This window comes from Anolis carolinensis, chromosome 4, assembly GCF_035594765.1.
Source record: "Anolis carolinensis isolate JA03-04 chromosome 4, rAnoCar3.1.pri, whole genome shotgun sequence".
Classification (NCBI taxonomy): domain Eukaryota; kingdom Metazoa; phylum Chordata; class Lepidosauria; order Squamata; family Dactyloidae; genus Anolis; species Anolis carolinensis.
Window position 1 is genome coordinate 102978726 of NC_085844.1, and position 12912 is coordinate 102991637.

General features: G+C 39.0%; 1 protein-coding gene across 2 annotated transcripts in view; it reads right to left on the bottom strand.

Moving 5' to 3' along the window:
- myo10 (myosin X) overlaps window positions 1-12912 on the bottom strand; it is a 258827-nt gene that overhangs the window by 131882 nt on the left and 114033 nt on the right. For both annotated transcript variants that reach the window (XM_008108850.3, XM_016992938.2), the window contains exon 4: window positions 7045-7232. In XM_008108850.3, the coding sequence (XP_008107057.2) occupies window positions 7045-7232 (188 nt within the window). The remainder of the gene's footprint in view (window positions 1-7044; window positions 7233-12912) is intronic.

Here is a 12912-nt window from a genome sequence, read left to right on the forward strand (position 1 = left end):
CAAATGACAAGAACTAATAAAAACATGGATTAAAATGGAGAGGTTGTAAAAGTAGACTGGGTAAGGTGCACCATATAAATATTGTAAACACGAGGTGGCTGATAAAGTGCTGCAAATTCGTGTTGCAGCTTTCTCCCTCCCTGGACTTTTGGACTGACGACTTCAGCTTTGTTTGACGACCTCCGGTAACTACATTTGGATTGGCTAATCGTGTTTGCAGCTTTCTTCTTCGCTGGACCTCTGGACTGGCAATTTCGATCCTGTTTGACAACTTCTGGTAACAATGCTTGGTTTGGCTACTCGGAATTGCAGCTTTCTCCCTTCCTGACTTCGGCTTGTCTTCACTCCGGTTTGGGATTCCTCTCTTTTGTGAGTTGCCTTTGAATCGACTGTTGCCTGGGCAGCGTCCATTTTCCTTGATCCTGGCTGACTCAACAGCGGTTTGAAAAGACATCCTGAGGATGCCGCTAATCTGTTTCTTTTGTCTTCTGAACATTAACAAGTTTGCTTTCTTTTGAGTACAGTGCTGCTTCTTGGGAGGCTGCTTCTAGCACTGTTTGACTGCATTAAATCCAGATTATTTCCCTATATAATCCGGATTATTTTCCGTTCTTCCCTTTTAGCCCAGTTTGGGTTTATATTTTGAGTTTTGGTCAGAGACACTGCAGTTAAGTGTCTCTGAGCCTGTTTTGAGTAACAATAAACCTTTTGTTTACACTGTTAATTGGTGTGTGGCTTTCTGAGGCGTCTGTGCTCTGACACAATCAGAAAGCTGCCACATACACACATACACCGCTGTCGCATACCCACATACATACAAACACTGACTTTTATTATATACTAGCTTGGGGACCCGGCGGTGGCCGGGTGATTTGAGAATGGCCTTATTTGTCTTTCAATGTTATGTATTGATTTTGGAGTGGGTGAACTACAATTCCTAGAAGCGTGGCTTAATGATCCCGAAACCCTGCCAGTATGAAAAGTTGGCCATTTTGGATCTGTGTACCAAGTGTGGTCCAGATATGTCATTGGGTGGTCATTGCCTGGCTCCCCACTAACACCTGCAGTATGTTCAGTTGATCATGTGGGTTGTCTGTGCGAAGTGTGGTCGTGGTCTATTGTTGGTGGGTGGTCACTGTTTCTATGGATGCAGGTGAACTATAACTTTCTTTCTCCCCAACTTGTCCAATAGGTTGTATTGGTTATGGGGGCTCTGTGTGACAAGTTTGGTCCTGGTCCATCATCGGTGGGGTTCGAAGTACAGTAGAGTCTCACTTATCCAAGCCTCGCTTATCCAAGCCTCTGGATTATCCAAGCCATTTTTGTAGTCAATGTTTTCAATATATCATGATATTTTGGTGCTAAATTTGTAAATACAGTAATTACAACATAACATTACTGCATATTGAACTACTTTTTCTGTGAAATTTCTTGTATAACATGATGTTTTGGTGCTTAATTTGTAAAATCATAACCTAATTTGATGTTTAATAGGCTTTTCCTTAATCCCTCCTTATTATCCAAGTTATTCACTTATCCAAGCTTCTGCCGGCCCGTTTAGCTTGGATAAGTGAGACTCTATTGTACTTATTCATTGGAGGTGACCTATAAATCCCAGTACCTACTACTCCCAAATGTCCAGGTCAATTCTCCTCAAAACCCACCAGTAGTCAAATCTGGGCATATCAGGTATGGATGGCAAATGTGGTCCAGACCCATTATTCTTTGGGTTTATAGCATTCTGAGTGTAGGTGAACTATAACTCCTATAAATTCCCCAGTAGGAGTTACAATGGTCTGACTTGATGCAGGCTAAACTACAACTTCAATCTCCCAAACTCCTGCAGTAAGTTTAGTTGCAGCTCAATTCTGTTGTTTGTTTTGCAGACAGATTTCAAAGGGAAGGGCAGTAGGTGGGGTCATGCAAATTCCACAGCAATGGAGAACCTTGGGATGCCTGCATGTGGTGGAAGAAATAGCAAAATGTAGGATGAAATTGTCCCCAAATGAAAGCATTCCTTGGGTGGTGGTTTGTAGTGTTTGGGGAGGACATTGGCAGGGGTTTGGCTACATGTTCATGGTGCTCACTGTAACCTCAATGTCAGTGCAAAGTAGTGACTTGCTGGCTTCTGAGCAGTGGGAAGTGTAGCCTGTTTGTGGAGGCCAGAGGCTGTCTATGTGAGCAGACACGCGTGCCACATACACACATACGGGTTTTCATTTTTATTATGGATTTAGGTTAGATTTAGATCGATTAGATCGATTTAGATTAGATTAGATTTAGATTAGATAGATTAGATTTAGATTAGATTAGATTAGATTAAGATATGGATATAGATAGATATATAGATATAGATACAGATATAGATTCCTGGGACCACACAAAGCAGGAAATAATTGAACAATCCACTAGAGGGCGAGCACTGCCCTCAAAAATCAGAAACTACAAAAATAGTGTTCCGAAAAAAAAAACTTCATACAGTACTATCTTTATGAACAACAGGCAAAATACAATGCGAGTATAATAATCCCCTAAAACACCTTTGAATGGTAAAATGGTACATACTGATGGAGCTAAACCAGGGCTTTCTCACATAACTGCTTATAGCATTATGATTCCATTTTAATAGCCATGTTTTCATCCTATGGAATCTCTGCCTCCCTAAACTAGAAAACACAAGATCCCATACAATGCAGCCCTGATAATTAAGGTGGAATCACTAAAACACTAAACTAAAACAAGCATCAAACTAAGTTATTTTAAAAGAATGATTTCTTGCTCCCACCCATTTTAAAACTTCTTGGTTTTGTATCTGAAAACTTGGGTGCAAACAGCAGTGTTATTCCTACCCACTCAGCTCAATGGGATTGATTCTGTTCCAGATAATAGTATTCTTACTGATTCAATTTAACCAACATGCAGGCATAGAATTAATCTTTTAAAAATCCTATCAATTCAAAGTGTTTTCAAATATCCCTGATACAGCCCAAATGGCAGGAAAGGACAAAAAATAAGAATCTGTGCAAGAACAACATTTAATACTCTTATTTCCCAGAATCATTTTATTTAGAATAAAAGGAGGTGGGCAAGCAGCCAGTGTACTTGGCTGTTTCCACAGCTCCGCCAGTGTGCAGCAGAGTGAGAAGAGAAGGCAACCAATCACACTAAGAACACAAACTCCAAGTTATCTATTTTTATTAGAACTCATAACAGCCAAGAGTACAACCCATGATCATAACTGTCACTGGACAGAGATGAGAGAATGCTGACAGACATGCAGTTCCTACTGTATTTGGCATGAAATAAGTCACTGTTAACAAAATGCAGCGGCTTTCATCACACATTGCCAAAAATGTGACTAATGTTGAAAGGATTTCCTGCTGTCTCTGTTATGAGAAGCTGCATGAATTTGACAGTTCCAAGGATCTTGTCCCCACACCCATCTCTTTTTGCCAGGGATCCATCATACTTCTAGTTACACCTATTCTTTGTATCAACTTGCTTTGCCTTAATTCAACTAGTTTGGTGATTACTACTCCACTGCCTCCAATGCATTGCTGTCTCTTGATGTGAATGCCTTTTATCGCAATCCATAGACAGCAATACAATACATAGAGCAGTGCCCATAAGAAAATGCCACTAAATCTAACAGATGTCTTCAGTGATACAAGACCAACTTAATCTAGACAAACCATCTTATATATATATAAAAATGTAATGTGCATTTTTCCCATGCAGTAAATAACAAAACTACTAAACCAAATCACACCAAATTTGGCCACAAAAGACATAGTAATCCAATCTATTCCTTCAAACAAAAAACCCCCTAGAAAAATAAAGTCCAAATTAGAGGACAAGGAAGAGCCGTTTCCCCATCGTCAGAAGGGTAGGCCCCACCCCCTTTAGGACTCGCCCACTTTGTCTCCCAGCAACCTTCTCAGCCACAATGGTGCCCAGAGGATAGCCAGGGTTCAGTTAGGCCTCTTCCACACTGCCTATAAAATACAATCATCTGATTTGAAGTGGATTATATGGCAGTGTAGACTCAAGGCCCTTCAACACAGCTATATAACCCAGAATGCCAAGGCACATAATCCATAGTATCTGCTTTGAACTGGATTATCTTGAGTCCACACTGCCATATAATCCAGTTCAGTGTGGATTTTATGCAGCTGTGTAGAAGGGGCCTCATATAATCCAGTTCTAGGCAGATAATATAAGATTATAAATATAATATATAATAATTACTGAGGTATAATAATACAGAACAATATAATCTCTAAAATCAGGACAGTCAATAAAGATCAACACTCTGAAAACAGGGAAATTCCAGAAAGGAAACAAACAGGGCCAGCTAACACCAGCCAGGCTTTGAACTTGCAAGGCCATTCGATGCTAATCAAGGTGACTAATTGCAGCATTCATACTTGCCTCATGGAGACTATTCATTGTCCTTCAACCTGGTCAACCAAGGATTCCACAAGGTAGAAAACCCCAGGCTTTGAAGCCACAGGCTATTCCGCCCCATTCAACCTGGCCAACGAATGATGCCCCTATGTAGAAAATGCCCAGGCTTTTAAGCTGCAAGACTATTCAGTGCAATTTAAGCTGGCCAAACAAGGATTCCGCTACATGGAAGTAGCCAAGCTTCAAAGCGGCTCTTGAGGGTGCTACTCCAGCTCGCCAAACAAGGATTCCCCTAGGTATAACACTGCCAGGTATTGAAGGTGCAAGGCTATTCGGTGCAATTCAACCAGACCAACAAAGAATTAACCTTGGTAGAAGGTGGCCAAGCTTTGAAGCAGCGATGCTACTCTGTACTATTGAAGCTGATTGACCAAAGATTCCCCTAGGTAGCAAGCAGCCAGGCTTTGAAGCAGCCAGGCTATTCATTGCAATTCTAGCAGCCGAAAAAACCATTCCCCTAGAATGCAAGTACCCAACCTTCCAAGCCGCAAGCCTATTCCGTTGTATTCCAGTTCACCAAACAAGGATTCCCATAAAAAGGAAACAGCCAGGCTTTGAGGCTGCAAGGCTATTCACTGCTATTCCACCTGGCCAACAAATGATTCCTATAAGCCACAGCAACGTGTGGCCGGACACAGCTAGTAATATCTAAGATGCTTTCCAGAAATTCTATAATTACCAACTTACAGGTAGACCCCAAGTAATGAACAAGATAGGGTTTGTAGGTTTGTTCTTGAGTTGAATTTGCTTGTAATCCAAAACAGATAAATTTTGTAGTTGTAACTCCAGCCCAAAAATACATTTTTTAGCCTTGGGTAGCATTGGGAAGGGTTAAGACCTCTGTGGTGTTTGTTTTGCTGTCTCTGCCCCGGTTCAGAAGATTTTGCCTCACTTTCTGTCCCTGTGACCATCAGATTTTGAAAAAATTGGCTTGCTGTGGAAACAAAAATTGAGACACCTTTTCCCCAAGATAACTCTTTCGGTGGGTAGATTTCTCTCACTTCCTGTTGTCTCACCCCCATTCTTAACTATGAGTCGCTTGTAAGTCTAATGTTTGTAACTCAGGGACTGCCTGTAGATAATCTCTTTTTTACTTTAGATACTATATTTTGGTATGCTTCCCTAAACTGCTTGTGGTGCATTGGAATAGCGATACTTTCCAGAAACATTAGAAAGACAGTACTACCTTCCCCAAAATAGTTTTTTTTTAATATTCCACTTAGAAAACAATGCAACTGAAGCATGTATATATTATTCTCTATCAATGTAAGTCATATATTCATTATATTTTAAATAAAATATCCATGTAAAAAAGAAGCTGTACTTTATAAAATAAACCTGTAGGTTGAACTATATGGTAAGTTTTTAGAGAGTTAAAAATAATATATTTAAGGTTACTAAAGCCTAAACACCTAAGAGTAGAAGTAGATGATAGATTGCCAGATTTCATCAACAAGTTGTAGTCAAAAATGCAGTACTATAAGAGCAGCAGAAGGTTAAATATGCCCTCCCTGGTTTCCTCCGTCTCTTCTACAAAGTACAGATTTGCAGCTTTGAACAAAACAAAAGTTTGGAAACGTACATTGGCTATATAAATATATATACTTCAAGCTCTCAGACAATCAAATTTAAACACTCTGTAGTCAGATAACACACCATAACAAAGGGATTTAGCAGTTAAGGGGGGGAACCCTGTCCAGCCAATAAAAACAGAGGGATGAATTAGTTTCTAGGGAGAATAATGGCAAGCACTAAAGCTGAGCTTGCACTATACTGCTCTTTGCTTTAGCATGGGTCTTTGTGATATGAGGCTTTGTAATGTGATATGGGCTGGATAATGCAGTTTGGAACTGCATTATATGGTCAGTGTAGACCTATATAATGCAGTTTAACTGCACTGAATAGCACTATATGGATCAACACTGAGATCAGGTGGTAGCAGGGCACTTAGGAAGGGAAAGAGGAAGGCAACACAGGAAGAGATGATCACTGAAGCCGCATTACTCAGAACATCACCAAACACCAGAGATGACCTTGGAAATTATTTTAGCCTCATTAAATGGAAACACAGTTAAGAGAAACAACAGCGGAAACAATCAAGTTCAAACAAGCAGATTCAGCCAACTAGCACTGGCAAGGGCTTTAATTGTTGCTGTTTTAATTTATAAGCTTTCTAAAGGTCTTTCTTTCCATTTTTGGATGGACATGCTCATTCAAGACTAGTGGTGACAAATTAATTTGCAGCACAACAAGACATAAACCAGTGGGGAAATCGGAGTGAAATGAGGTCCATGTGAATAGGACATAAACAGAGTATGTGATGTGTAGATAATTAAAAAGATTGATCATATGACAACAGCATATACATTAAATGAACTTTTGCCATTCAAGAGATGGAAATCCTTAAGTGGTAGCATCTTCAAATATATCAGAATTAACAGAGTTACAGAGGAAAGGAAGAAAACACATGCTCTTAATTTATTTCCTTATTTGTGCAAATGTGTAGCCCTCCTACTCTCCATAAAAAAATAATATTCAAGAACAAAGGCTGGAGTAATTAAAGCAGCAGTGAGGTACCTGATGAGAACACACTGGTTGTCATGACGTTTCCATAGGCAGCGGTAGCACTCATTGGCAACAGCAAAAATATGAGGTGAAATTTCTCCCAAGTGGTGTCGGCTATATTCTTCCACAGTGGTACGGTCATAGAGGCCAGGGATGGCTTTGTAGGGGTTTACGGAGGCAACTATGGAACCAATGTAAGTCTGAAAAGGAATGAGGACACAAGATTTGACGATTTGGCATTTGTACACTGTGGTATACTCATAGCTTCAGGTAGTCAGTTTTGCTCCTCATGCTATTTAACATAAAGTGAAACCACTAGGAAAGGTTTCCAAAGTTTTGAAGTTGAGTAAAACCATGAAGGTTTCCAACCAACTCAAAGGAAGCTGTTTTTCTTTGATACTAGTGAAGCTTAATTCAAACAAGACACAGTTGAAAGACAGGGCAGGGAACCGGGATTCAGCTTGTGCTGAGCAGTGTCACACTCCCCATGAAACCTCAGGTTGGCAGAAAGATGGGACATAAAATAACTAAATCAACACGTTACCTAAGTGTTATTAACATGAATTTTATGTACACACATAGAACATGCACATTTTCACAGTTTAAATTGTTTGTTGCAATAAATTTTACTCTTAATTTATGTATGGCTACTGAAAGTTCTACAGTGCCAAACCAAACAAACTTATCTTACTTAGGCAAGGTATATTCTCTTTAACAAAATTTAAAATGAATTTTAAACAGTTTCCTCTTAAATTCAATATACATCTGATAGTCAGGTATGACAAATGTCCTCAGTCCCTTCAACATCCCAAAATAGAAATGTAACAGTTTTAAATAATCTGCAAATACTTTCCTTCAAGAAACTGGGTATACATGACTTGAAAGTTCTATGTCAAAAAGACTCAGGTAGATATTAAATCATGAAAGTAGTTTTTTCCCCCCTCATAATTCCTACATGTTGTTAGATCTATATATATAAATGAGTGATGGCATCATGGCAACCCACAAAACAACAAAACTACAGGCACCCAACCTCGAAATTTGACAACACAACCCATCATCTACGGCTCCCAGTAAGATACAACAAAAAAGAAAAGAAAAATAAAGTCCTAATTAGAGGGAGAGCAATTTTATCCAATTGCTGCCAGTTTAGAGGGCTAATCTCTGCCCACTTCGTCTCCTAGCAACCAATTCAGCCAAGGGACAGCCAGGGTTCAGTTAGGGGACAGGCAGACTTGGGCCTCTCTTAGGCCTCTTCCACAGATTATCTAATTTGCACTGGATTATATGGCAGTGTAGACTCAAGGCCCTTCCACGCAGATATATAACCCATTTATAATCTTATATTATCTGCTTTGCACTGGATTATCTTGACTCCACACTACCATATAATCCACTTCAGTGTGCATTTTATACAGCTGTGAAGAAGGGGCCTCATATAATCCAGTTCTAAGAAGATAATATAAGATTATCAATATGCAGTAGAGTCTCACTTATCCAACGTAAACAGGCCAGCAGGATAAGTGAATATGTTGGATAATAAGAAGGGATTTAGGAAAAGCCAATTAAACATCAAATTAGGTAATTGTTATACAAATTTAGCATCAAAACATCATATTATACAACAAATTTGACAGAAAAAGTAGTTCAATGCTCAGTAATGCTATGTTGTAATTACAGTAGAGTCTCACTTATCCAACACTTGCTTATCCAATGTTCTGGATTATCCAACGCATTTTTGTAGTCAATGTTTTCAATATATCGTGATATTTTGGTGCTAAATTCATAAATACAGTAATTACTACATAGCATTACTGCGTATGGAACTACTTTTTCTACCAAATTTGTTGTCTAACATGATGTTTTGGTGCTTAATTTGTAAAATCATAACCTAATTTGATGTTTAATAGGCTTTTCCTTAATGCCTCCTTATTATCCAACATATTCGCTTATCCAACATTCTGCCGGCCCGTTTATGTTGGATAAGTAAGACTCTACTGTACTGTATTTACAAATTTACCACTAAAATATCACAATAAATTTAAAACACTGACTACAAAAACATTGTTTATGAAAAGGCAGCCTACGTTGGATAATACAGAACATTGTATAAGCGAATGTTGGATAAGTGAGATTCTACTTTAATATGAAATAATTACTGGGATAGAATAATGCAGAACAATATAATCTCTAAAACAAGGACAGTAAATAAAGACCAACAGTCTGAAAGCAGGAAAATTGGAAATTCCACAAAGGAAACAACCAGGGCTAGCTAACACCTCCCAAGAAAGGATTCTTCCAGAAAGGAAGCTGAGAAGGGAGTGAAGCACTGTGTATTACCAAAGTCATTATTATTACTATCATTACTATTATTATTATTATTATTATTATTATTATTATTATTATTGTGTTGCGGTCAACCGTGAAAATGAATACAATCTGGTTCCAAGTATTCAAAAACACTAAAATCAGAATATAGTGTTAGGAAACAATCAGGGCCAGCTAACATCTCCCAACAAAATATTCCCATCATCAAAGTCTGGCAAATCCTGTTTTCTCAGGGCCACAGACAGTAGAAGCACATAAAATATCGCAAAGAACACCACTCTGAAAACAAGGGAATTTCAGACAGGAAACAATCAGGGCCAGCTAACACCTCCCAACAAAAAATTTACTAGGGGAGGAAACAGCCAGGCTTTAAAGCTGCAAGGCCATTACATCCTAATCATTTTTACTAATTGCAGCATTCATACTTGCCTCCAACAGACAAAAAAAAAACAATCAGAAATATTGTATATTCACAACCTTTAGGAAATAATATCCCCTGATGGCGCAACGTGTTAAAGCGCTGAGCTGCTGAACTTCTGGACCGAAAGGCCGCAAGTTTGAATTGGGGGAGCGGAGAGAGCCCCCACTGTTAGCCCCAGCTTCTGCCAACCCAGAAGTTCATTGTCCGTAGACACCTCCAAGGCCATGTGGCCGGCATGACTGCATGGAACGCCATTACCTTCCCGCCGGAGCGGTACCTATTGATCTACTCACATTTGCATGTTTTCAAACTGCTAGGTTAGCAGAAGCTGGAGCTTAACAGTGGGCGCTCACTCCGCTCCCCGGATTTGAACCTGGGACCTTTCGGTCTGCAAGTTCAGCAGCTCAGCGCTTTAACACACTGAGCCACCGGAGGCTCCTATTTAAATGAATAGGACCTACTAAATTTCCAAAGAGATATCCACTGTAAGAGGATCACTTGGAGGACTTCGTGGGTAGAGGTCTCATGGGTACTGGGGCATCATACTATATTTGCATTGTTAAATTAATACAAAAATGTTTTCCATTTCAAGGGGAGAAGGACATATTTTTACAATTGCATCAATAAAGCTATTATGAGGAGTGTATTCACACTGTCATTTCATTTCTTCTAAAATATAGTATATACTAAAAGCATGAGCTTTCAAAAGGAACTTGCACTATCTTACCCCTGTTTTTTTCCCAATCCATTTATCCACTCAGGAAGGTGGTTTATGCTGACTATAAAAAGATGTTACTTTCAAGTCTTTTGTTTGCATTCAGCTTTTTAGAGGTTTCTGCATATCATCTTACAACTGACTCACTTTGGAAACTCTTTAGAAGTTCTATTTCAAATAGGCATATACACTCAAAGCTGACGTCTGCCACATGTGTTGAAAACACTGAGGACTGCAAGTTTAAAACATTGTAGAGGTTTGTTTTGATTTTGGCATCTACCAAAAGGTTTCAAAGACATACTCAGTGCCTCACTTGGATCAGATCACTGATTCATCAAGATCAGAACCTTGGCTACAATCCCAAGAACCACTCAACTTGTTCTGTCAAAAGCCTCCCACCATCCATTGGACATACAAACACATATACTAAAGTGGCAAGCTATTTTTGAAACCAAGCAGAGGGTCAAAAGCAATTTGTAATATGATACAGAGTAGGGTAGAGAGGACCAGCAATTTAACCAAGTGCCTGAACAGAAATAAAATCTTATTCTGCACCTTTAGAAGTGGTCCCCCCGAGGAAACCACAAAACAAGACCCAGAAATAATAGACATGCTCTATTGTTTACTTCCTAGCACTTGGGATCAGACTGCCTCTGCACATGGAGGCACTATATTTGTAGCTAACAGCTATATATAACTGCCATTGATAAAACATATTCTGCTGAAGTGTTGCCAACAATATTGCAGTGCTACTGAAAATAATGGTCCATGGACCAATGATGATCCATGTGTCATTAGCTGCAGGATTCTGTAGAGTTTCCAGGAAAGAAAGAAAAGATTATTGCCAATGGGCACAAATATTCTACCAATCTGTGGCCCATTAGGAGGAAAATGCAACATCTGGTGCTAGCTTAAGCAGCTCTGGTTTACTGGCCAGAAATTCCCAGCTTCCTCTCTCTCTCTTCTGATTCCGACTCTTTACCACAAGATCACTGTATTGTTTTGTCTTCCTTTGGCTTCATGATATAAGCCAAGTAGGTCAACAAATGAACAGAAGTCAGCACAAAAGAAGACACGAGGCAGCACTACAATTCAACTCACTGCTTTTTTTAGTTTTATCTTAAATGAAGTCATAATTGATGGGCACATACATTGCTAGCCATGGCATACCAAAATTGTGGGCAGCGTGGTCTGCACTTCAGCTTGTTACACGCTAATTTGAAAGGGACTGGGTCCAGTTTTCATCCTAAATTATACATTAAACATTGGAGGCCAAATATTTTTCTCAAAAGCAACAGTTTAACATGTCAATGTGATTATGTGTTCCAAGAAATCTTCTACCCAGTCATATCATTTCTGTTATGGAAATGTCAAACCCTATAATCACACTTTATGTTCACACGAGAGCTCGCTGAAGCTCATTGTCCAATAGAGCGCACAGAGTACATTTAAAATCTTCCACTGAAAAGCAAACAAAAGATAATTTAATTTTGCTCAAAGTGGAATGTGTTTTCTTTCCCACCGCTCTAGCCTGCAGCTGGTTGCAAAGACATGTCTCTGCAAAAGGGCAAAATAGGAGTTTGTTTATGTACATGTGTGTGTATGGAGGAGAGAAGGCCTGAATAAAGATTACAAGGAATTTATTCCTCATACAAAAGTTATCCAGACCAAACACTGGAAACTAGTTATGTGTAATTCATTCCTATACCAGTAACAATAGTATCATTCCATCACATTATGTTGAGGGATCCTTTTGCAGAGTAATTGTTACTGTTTAATTACTTTGATAGTTATAGTCATGTAGCTCTACGAAAAAAGGAATACATCATGATTCAAGTAGTGGTTCAAGATGTTTCTTATTCTGTTGCTTTACACTTCATTGCAAGTATTGAAGCACCAATAAAGATGATTGGAGAGTTTCTTGGGACTACTAGCCCAGAAGTTTTCAATATTCCGATTTTTTAAAACCAAGTAAAAATAAAGGTAGCACAGTACAGTGATTTGACTATTGGACTACGACTCTGGAAACTGAGGCTGAAATCCCTGTTTGGCAAGTAAACCTATTTTCTCAGGGCCAGATTTATTTCATACCTACAGTAGACTGCCAGCATACAATACTGTCACAGATTCAACTCCAGCTATTTATGTTTCCTTAGCAACCAGTTACCTTTAATCTCGATATTAACTATAATCAAGACTAACCTGGCAACTAGGATTTGAAATCTGGATTCAGATTCTGTATCTGGATGGAATCCTGCTTAGCATGAGTCACACTTCATGTTCTTATTATGGATATGAATAGTAGGTTTTTTTTCTTCACTACAGTAACTGGAAAATAACCCCTGCATGATTTTTCAGAATGCCCGTTATGTAATCCTTACCCCAAAAATAAGCCCCAGTTAAGATAATCAGTAGT